The sequence below is a fragment of the Falco naumanni genome, unplaced genomic scaffold (genome assembly GCF_017639655.2).
Source record: "Falco naumanni isolate bFalNau1 unplaced genomic scaffold, bFalNau1.pat scaffold_428_arrow_pat_ctg1, whole genome shotgun sequence".
Lineage (NCBI taxonomy): Eukaryota > Metazoa > Chordata > Aves > Falconiformes > Falconidae > Falco > Falco naumanni.
The window spans coordinates 1-17,572 of NW_024427494.1; the positions used below are offsets into that span (position 1 = coordinate 1).

The window sequence follows — 17,572 nt, forward strand, 5'->3', positions numbered from 1 at the left end:
CAGGTCGGGGAAGTGCGTGCGCATGCTGCGCAGGACGCGGTGCAGCGCTCGCCCGCGAGGCGCCAGCTCCTCCCGCAGCCGCTGCTCCAGCTGCGCCCGTTGGCGCAGGCGCCAGGGCGGGGGGCGGCAGCTGTGCAGGGCCACCCCCCGCGCCTCCACGGGCGGCAGCACGAAGATGAACCTGGGGGGGGGGGAGGGGGGGGACACGGACACATCACACCCAGAGCCCACGGGACCCCCCCCCGCCCCCCGACACCCCCCGGTACCTGTCGAGGAGGGGCTGGAGCTGGTGCAGGCGCTGGGGGGGGGAGAGGATGGCGCGTGCCAGGGCCCCCCCCGGGGGGGGGCGTGGGGGGGGGCAGGGTGCAGAGCCCCAGCACCTCGCTGCCGTAGACGGGGGCCAGCCCGCAGCGCAGCTCGTTCAGCCGCAGCAGCCGCTCCAGCCGCTCTGCCCGGCCCCGCACCCGCTTCGCCTCCAGGGACTCCTGGAAGGGGGATGGGGGGTTGGGGGGTGGGGTCACCTCGGGGGGGTGACACCCCCCCCCCCACCCTCAGACCCAGCCAGACATCCCTCCCCCCCCCTCCCGAGCATCACCCCGCACCCCAAACCCTCCTGCTCCCTGGGGACCCTCAGGGTGCCTGGTGAATCCCCCGCCCCCCCCCCCCCCCAGCGTCTCCCTATGGGTGACTCCTCCCATCTGACGTCACACCCTACACCCCCCTAAATGCCCCCCCTCCCCCTCCCCCCCCAACAACCGCCCCCTTCAAGACCCCCACGGGCACTCCCCGTCCCCAGGTGCCCCCCCCCCCACCCATGGGTGCCCCCCCCCCCACCCATGGGTGCCCCCGTTTCCCCGAGGCACTCACCAGGTAGAAGGGGGAGCGTGGTGGGGGTGGGGGCTGGCGGCGGAGGGGTGGCCGGGGGGGGGTGGGTGCTGGGGGGGGGCTGGGGCTGGGCCCCCCCGGCCCCTCAGGCTCCTCTCGAGGGGGAGCAGCGGTGGCGGCGGGGGGCACCGAGGGGGCCCCTGGAGGGGCAGCGACGGGGGGGGGCAGTGGGTGCTGCTGGTATGGTGGGTGCTGTGGGGAGAAGACAAAGAGCAGGGGGGTCGGGGGGAAGCCCCAGGGAGAGGGGGGTGTCCCCGTCCCCCCCCCACAGAAGGGGGGGGGGCACCCGTGGGCAGACACTCACCCATCAGCTCAGGTCCGGCGGCAGCCGTGGCAGCGGCGGTGGGGGCGGGGATACCAGCGTGGGGGGTCGCAGGCAGCACCCGCAGCAGGGGCCGCCCCGGCGGGGCCGGGGGTGGTCGGGGGGCGGGTGGGGGTGCTGGGGGGGGCATGGGAGGGGACGCCAGCCCGTCGCGGGGTGCCTGTCGCACCACGATCTTCACCACCCCTGCGCTGTTCACCAGCGGCGTCGGGACTGCGGCGGTGGGGGGGGGGGGGAGGGGGGGGGGAGGGGACACGACAGGCGCATCAGCCACCCCCCCCAACCCCCCCCCAGCACACCAAGGGGGGTCCCAAGGGTGTGCGGGGGGTACTCAGAGGGGTCTGGGGGGGATCCCGGGATACCCAGAGGGGACCCGAGGCTTTGGGAAGGACGCTCAGCCGCCACCCCCCGCCGCCCGCTCCCCCTTACCTTGCGCAGCAGCGATGGGGAGGCCGATGGTGGGGGGCTGAGGGGGGGTCCCGGCTGGGGGAGCCCCCGCAGGGGCTGGGGGGGCGACGGGTGCCAGCAGGGTGACCTGGGCAGGGGGGCCCAGAAGCGGGTGCTGCCCCCCAGCCGCTACCAGGTGCACAACGTTCCCTGGGAAAGAAGGAGCAGAAACAACGGGGCGTCAGGGGGGCACCCCAAAGCCCCCTCGCCCACCAGAGCTGGGGGGAGGGGCTCCTAGCCAGGGCTGCCTCACGCCCCCACCCATTCATACAGGGATGCCCACCCACCTTGGGGGTCCCCCCTCCCCCACCCCCCACTTTCAGGGCTCCCCATCCATCTCTAGAGTCCCCCACCACCGTGGAGGGGGTCCCCCCTTTTGGGGTTCCTCCCCCCCTTTCTGGTGTTTCCCCCCCCCCCCCCCCATTTTGGGGGAGGGGGGTCCCACCTACTCCTGGGGTCCGTCCCCCCCCCCGACCCGGGCTGTTTTGGGGTACAGCTTCACCAGCTCCTCCCCCCCACCGAAGGGGTCGCCCCCCCTTTTTTAAGGGCAGCGATCTAAAACGAGTCCTGCAGAACTGGGGGGTGGGGGGGGTGGGCAGCACCCCTGACTTACGTGGGAGGCCGCGAGGGGGCGTGAGGGCCAGGTGCCGCAGGGGGGGGGCGGCCAGGGTGAGTTTGCTGCCCTGCAGCTGCAGGGTGAGGGGCTTGGCCCCCCCCGGCGCCGCCCCCCCGGGGGTCCCCCCTGGCCGCTGGGCCAGCGCCGCCAGCTGCCCGATGCTCACCACCTCGCCGGCTGCGGGGGCGGAAAGGCGCGTTTTGGGGTGCGCGCGGTCCAGTTAGAAGCGGGTCCCCCCAACTAAGGGGGGGGGGGTGGGGGGGGGGGGGGGTTCGGGGGAGGGGGTGCACTCACAGGGTAGGCGGGCCTGCATGTCGGGGGCCAGCAGGAGGCGCTGCGGGCCGGGGCCGGGCAGGGCATAGGCAGCCAGGGGGGGGGGCCGCCTTGCCCCCCAGGGTGGGGGCCGGGGGGGGCTGGGGGGAGCGGGGGGCCCCCGCCGCCGGGGGCGCGGCCAGGGGAGCGGGTGGCAGGGCTGCGGGAGGCAAGGGGTTAACCTGGGGGGGGGGGGGCTGCACCGCGCAGCCCCGCCCCCCCCCTTTGTTCAGCGCCCGGGGCAAGCACGGCCCCACCCCCTGTAAGCCCCACCCACCCACCCCCAGCCACGCCCCCTGCCCGCTGCCCACCAATGCCCGCCGCCCGCCCCGGCAAAGGCCCGCCCACCCCGCCCTCCAGACCACGCCCCCCACCCCGGAGCCCTCCTCACCGTGGGCGGAGCCGGCGGGGGGCGGAGCCAGCGCGGGCAGCAGGGTAGGGGCGGGCCGCGGAGGGGCCGCCAGGGCCAATCCGAGCCCCAGCCCCAGCCCCGCCCCCGCGGGGGGCAGCAAGGGGGCGGGGGCGGGTGCCGGGGCTCCACCCACAGGGGCGGGGCCGACGGCCGTAGGGGCGGGGATAGCGGGGGCCGGGGCCAGCAGCGCGGGGGCCAGGGTCACCCCCGGGGGGGCAGGGGCCACCAGCAAGGGGGCGTGTCCGGCAGGCGGGGGGGCGTGTCCGGCAGGCGGGGGGGGCGGGCCCAAGGGGCAGCACCCCCAGGGGGGCGGGGGGGGCCCCCCCCGGGCCGGGGGCTGTTGAGCAGCAGCACAGCCCGGCTCTCCGCCTTGGGCACCGGCTGCAGCATCCTGGGGGGCGGGGGGACAGAGGGCACCGGGGTCATTCTAACCCCCCAGGGACCCCCCCCAGGGACCCCCCCCCAGGGACCCCCCCCCAGGGACCCCCCCCCCAGGGACCCCCCCCCAGGGACCCCCAAGATCCCCCTGAGCACCCAGACCCCCACACCCCAAGCTAATGTCCCCCAGGGCCCCACCACCACCACCCTGGGGACACTGTGGGTGTCCCCACGGTGTCCCCCAGCCCCCCCCCAGTGCCCCCAGCCCCACCGCTGGTGTCCCCAGCCCCCCCGGTGTCCCCAGCCCCACCGCCAGTGTCCCCCTGGTGCCCCCCAGCCTCCCCGGTGTCCCCAGCCCCCCCGCATCCCCCTTGGTGCCCCCCAGCCCCCCCCCGGTGTCCCCAGCCCCCCCCGCGTCCCCCTTGGTGCCCCCCAGCCCTCCCCGGTGTCCCCAGCCCCCCCCCCAGTGTCCCCATGGTGCCCCCGGTGTCCCCAGACCCCCCCCCCCCCGGTGTCCCCATGGTGCCCCCCCAGCCCTCCCCGGTGTCCCCAGGTGTCCCCCCAAGGGCCCTTCTCGGTGCCCCCAAGTTCCATCCACCACCTCAGCGTCCCCAGGGGTCCCTCGCCGTCCCCAAGGGCTCCACCCCCACCCCCGTGTCCCCAAGGCCACCCCGGCGTGTCCCCCCCCCCCCTCACCGGTTGACTTTCATGCGGACGGGCTTGGGGCGCGGCGGGGGGTCGGGGGCAGCGGCGACGTCCTCGACCAGGCGCCGTGTCACCCGCCAGCGGGGCAGGAAGGTGTCCGCGGCGTAGCGGGACACGCGGCCCTCCAGGGCCACCAGATCAAACAGCGCCATGTCCACGTGCTGGGGGGGGGGACGGGGGACACGGTGGCGACGTCACCTGTGTCCCCTGCAAGCCCAGCAGGTGCCACCACAATGACGGGGTGGCCTTGTGACACCTCCGTGTCCCCTTAAGTCTGGTCACGGGGGTCCGGAGCCACGTGGCTGCTGCGTCCCCCGTGTCCTCAGGAGTGCCACCGCTTCTGGCCACGCCGGTGGCCCCCGGTGCACGTGACAACGACGGGGGCTCCCCGCGTCACCTCTCGGGCCACCCCCCCGCCTCCTCTGCGTCCCCAAAACCCCGAAGACGTTGAACCCCCCCGGGGTGTCCCCGACGTCCCCAGCGGTGCCACCACAGTCCCGGCGACACCGACGCCGCGGGTGGCCTGGAACACCCGGGGCTGCCCCAGGTCGCCACGAACCACCCTCCCGGCGCGTCCCCCGGCCCCCCCTCCCCCGCCGGTGGTGTCACCTTGAAGGGGTCGGGGTCGAGGGCGCGGAGGACCAGGGAGGCGGTGACGAAGCAGATGCCCTCGGTGACGAAGGGCGAGTGGACGGGCCGCGGCTCGAAGAGGTCGGGGTGGTTGCACACCTTGCGGAGCTGCATCAGCACGTTGATGACGCTCATGAAGTGTCCGCTGGCCAGGGTGGCCTTGGTGCTGCCGGAGGTGGACAGGGTGGAGGGTCAGGGGTGGGGGGGGGGGGGTGGGGGGGCACCTCGTGGGGACGCCTGGGGACGCGCCACCCACCTGGCCTGGCCCATGAAGTCGTCGTAGAGGTAGCGCTGGCGCTTGGAGAGGCGGCACTTGAGGACGTGCTCGTACTTCTTGGGCATCTGCTTCTCCACGTCCACCTTCAGGCGGCGCAGCAGGAAGGGGCGCAGCACCTGGGGGGGGGGGGCGGCCGTGGGGCGGGGGGCTGGGGGGGGCTGGGGGGGGCTGGGGGGGAGCAGGGGGCTGGGGGGGGCTGGGGGGGAGCGGGGGGCTGCAGGGGGGGTGGGGGGGGGGCTGGGGGGGAGCAGGGGCTGCGAGGGGACTGGGGGAGCTGAGGGGGAGCGGGGGCTGCAGGGGGGGGTGGGGGGGGGGCTGGGGGACTGCGGGGGGGGCGAGCCGTGGGGCGGGGGGCTGGGGGGGAGCGGGGGCTGCGGGGGGCTGGGAGGGGGGCTGGGAGGGGGGCTGGGGGGCTGTGGGGGGGCTGCGGGGGGCTGGGGGGGAGCAGGGGGCTGGGGGGGGCTGGGGGGGGAGCGGGGGCTGCAGGGGGGGTGGGGGCTGGGGGGCTGCGGGGGGGCTGGGGGGGAGCAGGGGGCTGTGGGGGGGCTGTGGGGGGGCTGGGGGGGCTGGGGGGGAGTGGGGGCTGCGAGGGGACTGGGGGAGCTGGGGGGGGAGCTGGGGGGGGAGCTGGGGGGCTGCAGGGGGTCTGGGGGCCCCTGGCTGGCTGCGCCCCAAAATGAGCATCGCCCCCCCCCCCCCCCCAGCTGCACCCCGAAACAGGGACCCCTCCCCCCAATCACACCCCAAAACGGGACCCCCCCCACCCAGCTATACCCCGAAACGGGGACCCCTCCCCCCAATCACACCCCAAAACGGGACCCCCCCCCACCCAGCTATACCCCGAAACGGGGGACCCCCCCCCTCCCAGTCAGGCTTCGAAACGGGGGCACCCCCCCCAATCACACCCCGAAACGGGGACCCCCCCCCAGTCACACCCCAAAATAGGGGTGCCCCCCCCAGCTACACCCCGAAACGGGGGTGCCCCCCCCCAGTTACACCCTGAAATGGGGACGCCCCTCCCCAATTACACTTCGAAACGGGGGCGCCCCCCCCCAGTCACACCCCAAAATAGGGACGCCCCCACCCAGCTACACCCCGAAACAGGGACCCCCCCCCCCAATTACACTTTGAAACGGGGGCGCCCCCTCCCAGCTACATCCCGAAACGGGGACCCCCTCCCCAATTACACTTCGAAACGGGGGCGCCCCCCCCCCAGTCACACCCCAAAATAGGGATGCCCCCACCCAGCTACACCCCGAAACAGGGACACCCCCCCCCCCAATTACACTTTGAAACGGGGGCGCCCCCCCCCAGCTACACCCTGAAACGGGGACCCCCTCCCCAATTACACTTCGAAACGGGGGCGCCCCCCCCCCAGTTACACCCCAAAATAGGGATGCCCCCACCCAGCTACACCCCGAAACAGGGACCCCCCCCCTCAATTACACTTTGAAACGGGGGTGCCCCCTCCCAGCTACATCCCGAAACGGGGACCCCCTCCCCAATCACACCCCGAAACGGGGGTGCCCCCTCCCAGCTACACCCCAAAACGGGCCCCCCCCAGCCGCACCCCAAAACAGGGACACCCCCCCCCAATTACACTTTGAAACGGGGACGCCCCCCCCCAGTTACACTCTGAAATAGGGATGCCCCCACCCAGTTACACCCCAAAACGGGGGTGCCCCCCCCCCCCAGTTACACTTTGAAACGGGGACGCCCCCTCCCAGCTACACCCCAAAACGGGGACCCCCTCCCCAACTACACTTCGAAATGGGGACGCCCCCACCCAATCACACCCCGAAACGGGGGCGCCCCCCCCCAGTTACACCCTGAAACGGGGACGCCCCTCCCCAATTACACTTTGAAACGGGGACGCCCCCTCCCAGTTACACCCTGAAACGGGGACCCCCTCCCCAACTACACTTCGAAATGGGGATGCCCCCACCCAATCGCACCCCGAAACGGGGGTGCTCCCCCCCAGTTACACCCTGAAACGGGGACGCCCCTCCCCAATTACACTTCGAAACGGGGGCGCCCCCTCCCAGCTACATCCCGAAACGGGGACCCCCTCCCAGCTACACCCCGAAACAGGGATCCCCCCACCCAATTACACTTCAAAACGGGGGCGCCCCCCCCCCCAGTTACACCCCAAAATAGGGATGCCCCCACCCAGCTACACCCCGAAACAGGGACCCCCCCCCCCCAATTACACTTTGAAACGGGGACGCCCCCTCCCAGCTACACCCCGAAACGGGGACCCCCTCCCCAATTACACTTTGAAATGGGGGCGCCCCCCCCCCAGTTACACTCTGAAATAGGGATGCCCCCCCCCAGTTACACCCCAAAACGGGGATGCCCCCCCCCAGTCGCACCCCAAAACGGGGGTGCCCCCCCCCCAGTTACACTTTGAAACGGGGACGCCCCCTCCCAGCTACACCCCAAAACGGGGATCCCCCCCCAGTCGCACCCCGAAACAGGGACACCCCCCTCCCCAATTACACTTTGAAACGGGGGCGCCCCCTCCCAGCTACACCCTGAAACGGGGACCCCCTCCCCAATTACACTTCGAAACGGGGGCGCCCCCCCCCCAGTTACACTCTGAAATAGGGATGCCCCCACCCAGTTACACCCCAAAACGGGGACCCCCCCCCCAGTCGCACCCCGAAACAGGGACACCCCCCCCCCCAATTACACTTTGAAACGGGGGCGCCCCCTCCCAGCTACACCCTGAAACGGGGACCCCCTCCCCAATTACACTTTGAAACGGGGACGCCCCCCTCCCAGCTACACCCCGAAACGGGGACCCCCTCCCCAACTACACTTCGAAATGGGGACGCCCCCACCCAATCGCACCCCGAAACGGGGGCGCCCCCCCCCCAGCCGCACCCCGAAACGGGGGCGCCCCCCCCCCCAGTTACACTCTGAAATAGGGATGCCCCCACCCAGTTACACCCCAAAACGGGGGCGCCCCCCCAGCCGCACCCCAAAACGGGGGCGCCCCCCCCCAGCCGCACCCCGAAACGGGGGCGCCCCCCCCCCACCTTGTGCAGGCGCTTGACCAGGCTCTCGTTGTACTCCTGGCTGCCCTCGATCATGCCGGTCAGCGGGTTGGAGAACCACTCCTTGAACTCGCGGTGCGACTGGAAGACGCGCGGCATCAGGAAGTGCATCAGCGACCACAGCTCCATCAGGCTGTTCTGCAGCGGCGTCCCCGTCAGCAGCAGCCGCCGCTGGCTGGGGGAGGGAACGCCCGGTCAGCCCCCCGGCACCCACGGGTGCTCCCCGGCACCCACGGCTGCCCCCCGGCACCCACGGCTGCCCCCCCGCCCCGGGGATGCCGCACGCGCTCCCGTGGCGGTCGGGGCGGCAGCGCCACAACAAAACAGGGGCCGCCCCACGGGGCAGGGCCCACGGACCCCTCCTCCCAGGGGGAGCACCCACGGGTGCCCCCCACCCCCCCCAGCGCTCCAGGCCCCCCACCCCCCCCCCTACTGCTCCAGGCTGTTTGCCAGCGAGCACCCCGAGGTGTCAGCCCCCCCAAGCACCCATGGGTGCCCCCCACCCCCCCCCCCTACTGCTCCAGGCTGTTTGCCAGCGAGCACCCCAAGGTGTTGCCCCCCCCCAGCACCCATGGGTGCCCCCCACCCCCCCCCCTACTGCTCCAGGCTGTTTGCCAGCGAGCACCCCAAGGTGTCAGCCCCCCCCAGCACCCATGGGTGCCCCCCACCCCCCCCAGCACCCATGGGTGCCCCCCATCCCCCCCCTACTGCTCCAGGCTGTTTGCCAGCGAGCACCCCAAGGTGTTGCCCCCCCAGCACCCATGGGTGCCCCCCCCACCCCCCCCCCTACTGCTCCAGGCTGTTTGCCAGCGAGCACCCCAAGGTGTCAGCCCCCCCAGCACCCATGGGTGCCCCCCCACCCCCCCCCCTACTGCTCCAGGCTGTTTGCCAGCGAGCACCCCAAGGTGTCAGCCCCCCCAGCACCCATGGGTGCCCCCCCACCCCCCCCCTACTGCTCCAGGCTGTTTGCCAGCGAGCACCCCGAGGTGTCAGCCCCCCCAGCACCCATGGGTGCCCCCCACCCCCCCCTACTGCTCCAGGCTGTTTGCCAGCGAGCACCCCAAGGTGTTGCCCCCCCAGCACCCATGGGTGCCCCCCCACCCCCCCCCCCTACTGCTCCAGGCTGTTTGCCAGCGAGCACCCCAAGGTGTCAGCCCCCCCAGCACCCATGGGTGCCCCCCACCCCCCCCCTACTGCTCCAGGCTGTTTGCCAGCGAGCACCCCAAGGTGTCAGCCCCCCCAGCACCCATGGGTGCCCCCCACCCCCCCCCCTACTGCTCCAGGCTGTTTGCCAGCGAGCACCCCAAGGTGTTGCCCCCCCCCAGCACCCATGGGTGCCCTCCACCCCCCCCCTACTGCTCCAGGCTGTTTGCCAGCGAGCACCCCAAGGTGTTGCCCCCCCCCAGCACCCATGGGTGCCCCCCCACCCCCAGGACCTGTTGAAGTTGAGCAGCGACTGCCAACGTTGGGACTTGAAGTTCTTGATGTTCTGCGCCTCGTCCAGGATCAGGTACTTCCAGTTCTTCCGCCGGAACGCCTGGTGGTCCTGCAGCACCAGCTTGTAGGACGTGATGCAGACGTGGAAGGCGTTGGGTTTGGTCCAGCCCTGGGGGGAGGGGGGGGTCAGGGGGGTGTTGGGGACCCCCCCCCCCCCCCTCCCCCCGCGGGGTTGGGGTTCACCTGCCGCTTGAGCCTGCGCTCCTTCTGCGCCCCGTAGTAGGTGAGGATCTTGAAGCTGGGGCACCAGCGCTTCAGCTCCATCTCCCAGTTGAGCATCACGCTGGTGGGCACGATGATGAGGTGGGGGCCCCAGCTGCCTGCGGGGAGGGGGGGCGGCATCAGGAGGAAGGGGTGGCACCCATGGGTGCTTGGGGTGTCCACGGAAACCTACAAATCCTGTAGGGGGAGGCTACAGCACCCATGGGTGCTTGGGGAGCCCACGGAGCCCTACAAGTCCTGTATGGAGCCTACAGCACCCATGGGTGCTTGGGGAGCCCACGGAGCCCTACAAGTCCTGTAGGGAGCCTACAGCACCCATGGGTGCTTGGGGAGCCCACGGAGCCCTACAAGTCCTGTAGGGAGCCTACAGCACCCACGGGTGCTTGGGGAGCCCACGGAGCCCTACAAGTCCTGTAGGGAGCCTACAGCACCCATGGGTGCTTGGGGCGTCCACGGTGACCTACAAGTCCTGTAGGGAGCCTACAGCACCCATGGGTGCTTGGGGAGCCCACGGAGCCCTACAAGTCCTGTAGGGAGCCTACAGCACCCATGGGTGCTTGGGGAGCCCACGGTGACCTACAAGTCCTGTAGGGAGCCTACAGCACCCATGGGTGCTCGGGGAGCCCACGGAGCCCTACAAGTCCTGTAGGGAGCCTACAGCACCCATGGGTGCTTGGGGAGCCCACGGAGCCCTACAAGTCCTGTAGGGAGCCTACAGCACCCATGGGTGCTTGGGCAGCCCACGGTGACCTACAAGTCCTGTAGGGAGCCTACAGCACCCATGGGTGCTTGGGGAGCCCACGGAGCCCTACAAGTCCTGTAGGGAGCCTACAGCACCCATGGGTGCTTGGGGAGCCCACGGAGCCCTACAAGTCCTGTATGGAGCCTACAGCACCCATGGGTGCTTGGGGAGCCCACGGAGCCCTACAAGTCCTGTAGGGAGCCTACAGCACCCATGGGTGCTTGGGGTGTCCACGGAAACCTACAAATCCTGTACGGGGAGCCTACAGCACCCATGGGTGCTTGGGGAGCCCACGGAGCCCTACAAGTCCTGTAGGGAGCCTACAGCACCCACGGGTGCTTGGGGAGCCCACGGAGCCCTACAAGTCCTGTAGGGAGCCTACAGCACCCACGGGTGCTTGGGGAGCCCACGGAGCCCTACAAGTCCTGTAGGGAGCCTACAGCACCCATGGGTGCTTGGGGAGCCCACGGAGCCCTACAAGTCCTGTAGGAGCCTACAGCACCCATGGGTGCTTGGGGAGCCCACGGAGCCCTACAAGTCCTGTAGGGAGCCTACAGCACCCATGGGTGCTTGGGGAGCCCACGGAGCCCTACGCATCCTACGAGGAGCCCTCAGCACCCGTGGGTGCCCGAGGAGCCTGCCGGGCTCTACCGCCCACTCAAAGACTCCCCCCCACCCCCCAGTTCTTAGAGAGCAGCTGGATGAGCCCTACCACCCACGGGTGCTCTGACGGGCCTCGGAGACCCTACAAAGAGACCCCTCGGCCCCCAGGGGTGCCCGTGACACCCGGCACCCCCCGAAGACCCCGTGGCGGAGCCTGGGACCCCCCCCAGGGATGGGTGGGGGGGAGCCTCACCCTTCTCGCAGGCGAGGTGGGCCAGCAGGGAGATGGTCTGGATGGTCTTGCCCAGCCCCATCTCGTCGGCCAGGATCCCGTTGAGCTTCTTCTCGTACATGGTGACCAGCCAGTCCAGCCCGATGTGCTGGTACTCCCGCAGCGTGCCCCGCAGCAGGTGGGGGATGGGCGTCTTCACCTGAGCGAGGGGGGGGAGGGGTACAGGAGGTGGGCGACCCCCTCCCCGTAGCGGCCCTGGGCGCCGGGGGGGGCGGCGGTGCGGTGGGGGGGGGGGTTACCTGGGTGGTGGCCAAGGTGTAGCCCTTGGGCTGGAGGCTCTCGGCGGCGGCGGCGATGTCGGTGATTTCCTTCTTGGGGGTGGGGGCGGCGGGGGGGGGCGGGGCGGCAGCCAGCGGGGGTCCCCCTGGGTGCTCTTGGGTGCCCGGCGGTGGGGAGGGGTCCTCAGGGGCAGGGGCACCCGCCTCGGTCTCCTCTTGCTCCTCTTCCTCTTCCTCCTCCTCTTCTTCCTCCTCCTCCTCCTCCTCTTCGTCTTCCTCCTCCTCTTCCTCTTCCTCTTCCTCCTCCTCCTCCTCTTCCTCCTCCTCCTCCTCCTCGCTCTCACCCGCCGGCGAGTCTGGGGCGCAGCGGGGAACACGTATGGGCCCTACGGTAGCTGGGGGGTGGTCCCCAGCACCCGGGGGTGCCCCCACCCCCCCCCCCCCAGCCCCGGGACGGTGCATCCCCGCGCGCCGGCACCCATGGGTGCCCCTACCCGAGCGGGTGCTGCTGGCGCCGGGCGGGGAGTCGCAGTCCGAGTCGGCGAAGGCGCCAGCGTACTGCTGCAGCAGCTCCTCCATCGGCAGCGCCCCTGCGGAGCGGGCACACGCCTGGCACACGCCTGGCACACGCCTGGCACACGCCTGGCACACGCCTGGCACACGCGGGGCGGGGGTGTCCCATCTCCCCCTCCCCACGTCCCCACGCCTCCCTGCACGCGTTGTGTTCTCGTGTCTCCGCCGCACACGTGCGTCTCGCGTCCCCGGGCACACGCCTCCGCACGCGTGTCCCCGCAAACACGTGTCCCAGAGCACACGTGTCCCCCCGCGTCCCCACGCCTTCGCACGCGTGTCCCTGGCCACACCCACCCGCCAACATCCCCGCGCGCGCGTGTTTCCACAGCCACGTGTCCCTGCACAGACGTGCCCGCGCATCCCCACGCGTGTGCCTGTCCATACGTGACCGTGCCCACCCCCAACACGCCGCGGCCTCCCCTGCCCCGTGTCGCCGCACACGCGTGTGGCCGCACGCGCCGGGGGCACCCATGGGTGCTGTGCCTACCCTCGCGGGCCAGGTCGTCCAGCTCCTGCTTGTGGTCGACGTCGCCCTCCAGCCGCTCCTGCGCCTCGATCGTGTCCTCCTCGTCCTCGCCTGCGGGCACCGCGGGTGACACCGGCCCCAGGCACCCAGCCCGGGGGGTGACAAGGGCCCCGGGGAGGGGTGACACACCCCAGAGATGGGTGACAAGGGCCCCGGGGATGGGTGACACACCCCAGAGATGGGTGACAAGGGCCCCGGGGATGGGTGACAGACCCCAGAGATGGGTGACAAGGGCCCCGGGGATGGGTGACAGACCCCAGAGATGGGTGACAAGGGCCCCAGAAACGGGTGACAGACCCCAGAGATGGGTGACAAGAGCCCTGGGGATGGGTGACAGACCCCGGGGATGGGTGACAAGGGCCCCAGAAACGGGTGACAGACCCCAGAGATGGGTGACAAGAGCCCTGGGGATGGGTGACAGACCCCGGGGATGGGTGACAAGGGCCCCAGAAACGGGTGACAGACCCCAGAGATGGGTGACAAGGGCCCCAGAAACGGGTGACAGACCCCAGAGATGGGTGACAAGAGCCCTGGGGATGGGTGACAGACCCCGGGGATGGGTGACAAGGGCCCCAGAAACGGGTCACAGACCCCAGAGATGGGTGACAAGGGCCCCGGGGATGGGTGACACACCCCAGAGATGGGTGACAAGGGCCCCGGGGATGGGTGACACACCCCAGAGATGGGTGACAAGGGCCCCGGGGATGGGTGACAGACCCCAGGGATGGGTGACAAGGGCCCCGGGGATGGGTGACAGACCCCAGAGATGGATGACAGACCCCAGAAACGGGTGACAGACCCCAGAGATGGGTGACAAGAGCCCTGGGGATGGGTGACAGACCCCGGGGATGGGTGACAAAGCCCAGGCAGGGACGACAGCCCACTGGGGACGGGCGACGCCCCTCGCGGGGGTGACAGCCCCCGGGGTACGCAGCGCAGACGGGTGCCACCCCCTGCCCCGTCCTCACCCTCCTCCTCCTCAGCCGCGAACTCCTCGTCCTCCTCACGGGGCTCCCAGGGCCGCTTGTTCCTCCGCAGCAGCGCCTGGGGGGGAGGGGGGAGGGGCACGGGGTGAGGGGGGGTCCCAGGGGGTCTCCAGGGTGGGGGGGGCGGGGGTGGGGGGGGGGGTACCTGGGGGGGCAGGGAGCCCAGCAGTTCCTCCAGGGGCAGCTCCCCCTCACGCTTGAGCAGCTCCAGCTCGCGGCGCCGGGCCTCGGGGGGGACGGGCCCCTCGGTGACGTCCTCATCCGACGGCTCCATGTCCCCATCTGGGGGGGGGGGGGGTCAGCACCCACGGGTGGCACCCAAACACCCCCCCTGGACCACCCAACCCCCCCTCCCCCCTCCCCATCCTTGGGGGGGGGGGCTGGTCACCCGGCTGCAGCACCCATGGGTGGCACCCAAACACCCCCCCTGGACCACACACCCCCTCCCCCATCCCCATCCTTGGGGGGGGGCTGGTCACCCGGCTGCAGCACCCACGGGTGGCACCCAAACACCCCCCCTGGACCACCCAACCCCCCTCCCCCATCCCCATCCTTGGGGGGGGGGCTGGTCAACCGGCTGCAGCACCCACGGGTGGCACCCAAACACCCCCCCTGGACCACACCCCCCCCCTCCCCCACCCCCATCCTTGGGGGGGCGGGGCTGGTCACCCAGCTGCAGCACCCATGGGTGGCACCCAAACACCCCCCCTGGACCACACACCCCTCCCCCATCCCCATCCTTGGGGGGGGGCTGGTCACCCGGCTGCAGCACCCACGGGTGGCACCCAAACACCCCCCCTGGACCACACACCCCCTCCCCCATCCCCATCCTTGGGGGGGGGGGGCTGGTCACCCGGCTGCAGCACCCACGGGTGGCACCCAAACACCCCCCCTGGACCACACACCCCCCTCCCCCATCCCCATCCTTGGGGGGGGGGGCTGGTCACCCGGCTGCAGCACCCATGGGTGGCCCTGCAGGCCCCCGCTGCCCTGTGGGCGCCACCGTCCCCCCTCCTGCGTCCCCAGCACCCCTGGGTGCCCCCTGGGTGCCCCCCCGGCGCTGGCACCCACCTTGGTGGGCGAGGTGGGCGTGGGGGGCGGGGGGTCCCCGGCGGGACGCGCCCGGCGGGGCGCGGGGGGCGTTGAGGCTGCGGCTCAGCAGGTCGGAGTACTTCTCCGTCTGCCCCACGATGAAGTCCAGCTGCAGGTCCAGCGCCTTCTTCCGCTTCTCCTCCAGCCGCGACTGCTGCTTGAACTGCACCACCTGCGCCGCCAGCGCCAGGGGTCACCGCCGGCACCCAACGGCCACCCAACAGCCGCTGCGGGTCACCAACGGGCACCCAATGGCCACCACGGGCACCCAGGGGACACCACCGGCACCCAGGGGACACCCAACAGCCGCTGCAGGTCACCAACGGGCACCCAGGGGACACCACGGGCACCCAGGGGACACCACCGGCACCCAACGGCCACCCAACAGCCGCTGCAGGTCACCAACGGGCACCCAATGGCCACCACGGGCACCCAGGGGACACCACCGGCACCCAGGGGACACCACGGGCACCCAGGGGACACCACCGGCACCCAGGGGACACCGCCGGCACCCAGGGGACACCGCCGGCACCCAACAGCCACCCAACAGCCGCTACAGGTCACCAACGGGCACCCAGGGGACACCACGGGCACCCAGGGGACACCACCGGCACCCAGGGGACACCCAACAGCCGCTGCGGGTCACCAACGGGCACCCAATGGCCACCACGGGCACCCAGGGGACACCCAACAGCCGCTGCAGGTCACCAACGCGCACCCAATGGCCACCACGGGCACCCAGGGGACACCACGGGCACCCAGGGGACACCACCGGCACCCAGGGGACACCACCGGCACCCAGGGGACACCCAACAGCCGCTGCGGGTCACCAACGGGCACCCAATGGCCACCACGGGCACCCAGGGGACACCACAGGCACCCAACGGCCACCCAACAGCCGCTGCAGGTCACCAACAGGCACCCAATGGCCACCACGGGCACCCAGGGGACACCCAACAGCCGCTGCGGGTCACCAACGGGCACCCAATGGCCACCACGGGCACCCAGGGGACACCACCGGCACCGGGGGTCACCCAACAGCCGCTGCAGGTCACCAACGCGCACCCAATGGCCACCACTGGCACCCAGGGGACACCACGGGCACCCAACGGCCACCCAACAGCCGCTACAGGTCACCAACGGGCACCCAATGGCCACCACGGGCACCCAATGGCCACCACGGGCACCCAGGGGACACCCAACAAGCCGCTGCAGGTCACCAACAGGCACCCAGGGGACACCACCAGCACCCAGTGGCCACTATGGGCACCCAACGGCCACCCAACAGCCACTGCGGGTCACCAACGGGCACCCAGTGGCCACCACGGGCACCCAACGGCCACCCAGTGGCCACCACGGGCACCCAACGGCCACCCAAGAGCCACTGCAGGTCACCAATGGGCACCCAGGGGTCACCACGGGCACCGAGTTACCACCATGAGCACCCAACAGCCACCCAGTGACCACCACGGGCACCCAACGGCCACTGCAGGTCACCAACAGCCACCCAGTGGCCACCACGGGCACCCAACGGCCACCCAGTGGCCACCATGAGCACCCAGTGGCCACCATGAGCACCCAGTGGCCACCCAGTGGCCACCATGAGCACCCAGTGGCCACCATGAGCACCCAGTGGCCACCACGGGCACCCAGTGGCCACCCAACACAGGCCATCAACGCCCACTGTAGGCAACCAAAAGCCATCCCATGGCCACCAAAAGCGACGCAGTACCACTGGACGGGTACCATGGGCCACCAACAGCCACCACGGGCCACCAACCACCGCCGGCAACCAACAGCCACCCCACAGCCTCTACAGTCAACCGCGGGCTACCAAACCGTGGGGGCCGTGTGCCACCCAACGCGACCCGGTGGCCACCAACAGCCGCCATAAGCAACGTACCATCGGCCAACGTGAACAACCGGCGGCCACCACAGGTGACCGCCACTAGCCAACAGCCACCCCGCGACCGCCACCGGTGACCCACAGCCAACACGGGCGACCAAAAGCCACCCAACGGCAACCGGTGGCCACCACCCGACAACCGACCGCCGCGGGTGACCGGTGGCCACCGAAGGGTCACCACGACCGACCGGGACTAGCAGGGACAGGCTGTGACAACACCCAGCGGGCGGCGGCCACCCGGGGGTTTTTTTTGCTAGCCCGAAGGCGAAAAGCCACGAGCCGCGCCAGGCACCCTCGGGTGGTGGCCGCGTAAGGGGGTTTGGTGGCCCGCGGCGTTCCGCGCCCGTCGGTCCCCCAGAAAAGCTGGTGGCCGCCCGAACCGATCTGGTAGCCCGGTGCCGGTGCCGGTAGCCAGAAGCGGCGCTGAAGGTCCCCCCGGGGCAGCCCGCGGAGCAGTGGCCGCCCCCACAGACTTGGAAGCCCACCCACCGCCCACGGGTGAGCCCTTGGGTGCCCACGGCTGTGGGGGCCCCCCCCGGAAATCACCTGGCGGCCCCGCGGCCGCTCGCGGGGTGGGGGGCGCCCAGGGGTCGGTGGGGGGGGGCCAGGGGTCGGTGGGGGAGCCCAGAGGTGCGTGGGGGGAGCCCAGGGGTGGGGGGAGGGGAGCCCAGGGGTGGGGGGGGAGGGGGCGCCCAGGGGTGTGTGGGGGGAGCCCAGGGGTGGGGGTGGGGGGGGGAGCCCAGAGGTCAGTGGGAGGGGTGCCCAGGGGGTGCGTGGGGGGAGTGGGCACCCAGGGGTGGGGTAGGGGGCGCCCAGGGGTGGGGGAGGGGCGCCCAGGGGTGGGTGGGGGGAGCCCAGGGGTGGGGGAGGGG

General features: G+C 71.8%; 1 protein-coding gene across 1 annotated transcript; it reads right to left on the bottom strand.

Moving 5' to 3' along the window:
- Nucleotides 1-6: 6 nt before the first annotated feature.
- On the bottom strand, nucleotides 7-15,010 carry LOC121082197 (helicase SRCAP-like; the record flags this gene model as incomplete). The annotated part of the gene is given in 22 exon segments (XM_040581547.1): nucleotides 7-181; nucleotides 267-323; nucleotides 325-521; nucleotides 1,013-1,077; nucleotides 1,190-1,420; nucleotides 1,637-1,804; nucleotides 2,268-2,447; nucleotides 2,565-2,764; nucleotides 3,221-3,385; nucleotides 4,069-4,238; nucleotides 4,687-4,873; nucleotides 4,964-5,100; nucleotides 8,026-8,218; nucleotides 9,480-9,649; nucleotides 9,724-9,860; nucleotides 11,361-11,538; nucleotides 11,639-11,973; nucleotides 12,112-12,207; nucleotides 12,678-12,767; nucleotides 13,685-13,760; nucleotides 13,848-13,984; nucleotides 14,774-15,010. Coding segments are annotated over 21 exon segments (3,336 nt in total), but the record flags the coding sequence as incomplete, so codon positions are not given.
- Between the last annotated feature and the right edge of the window lie 2,562 nt (nucleotides 15,011-17,572).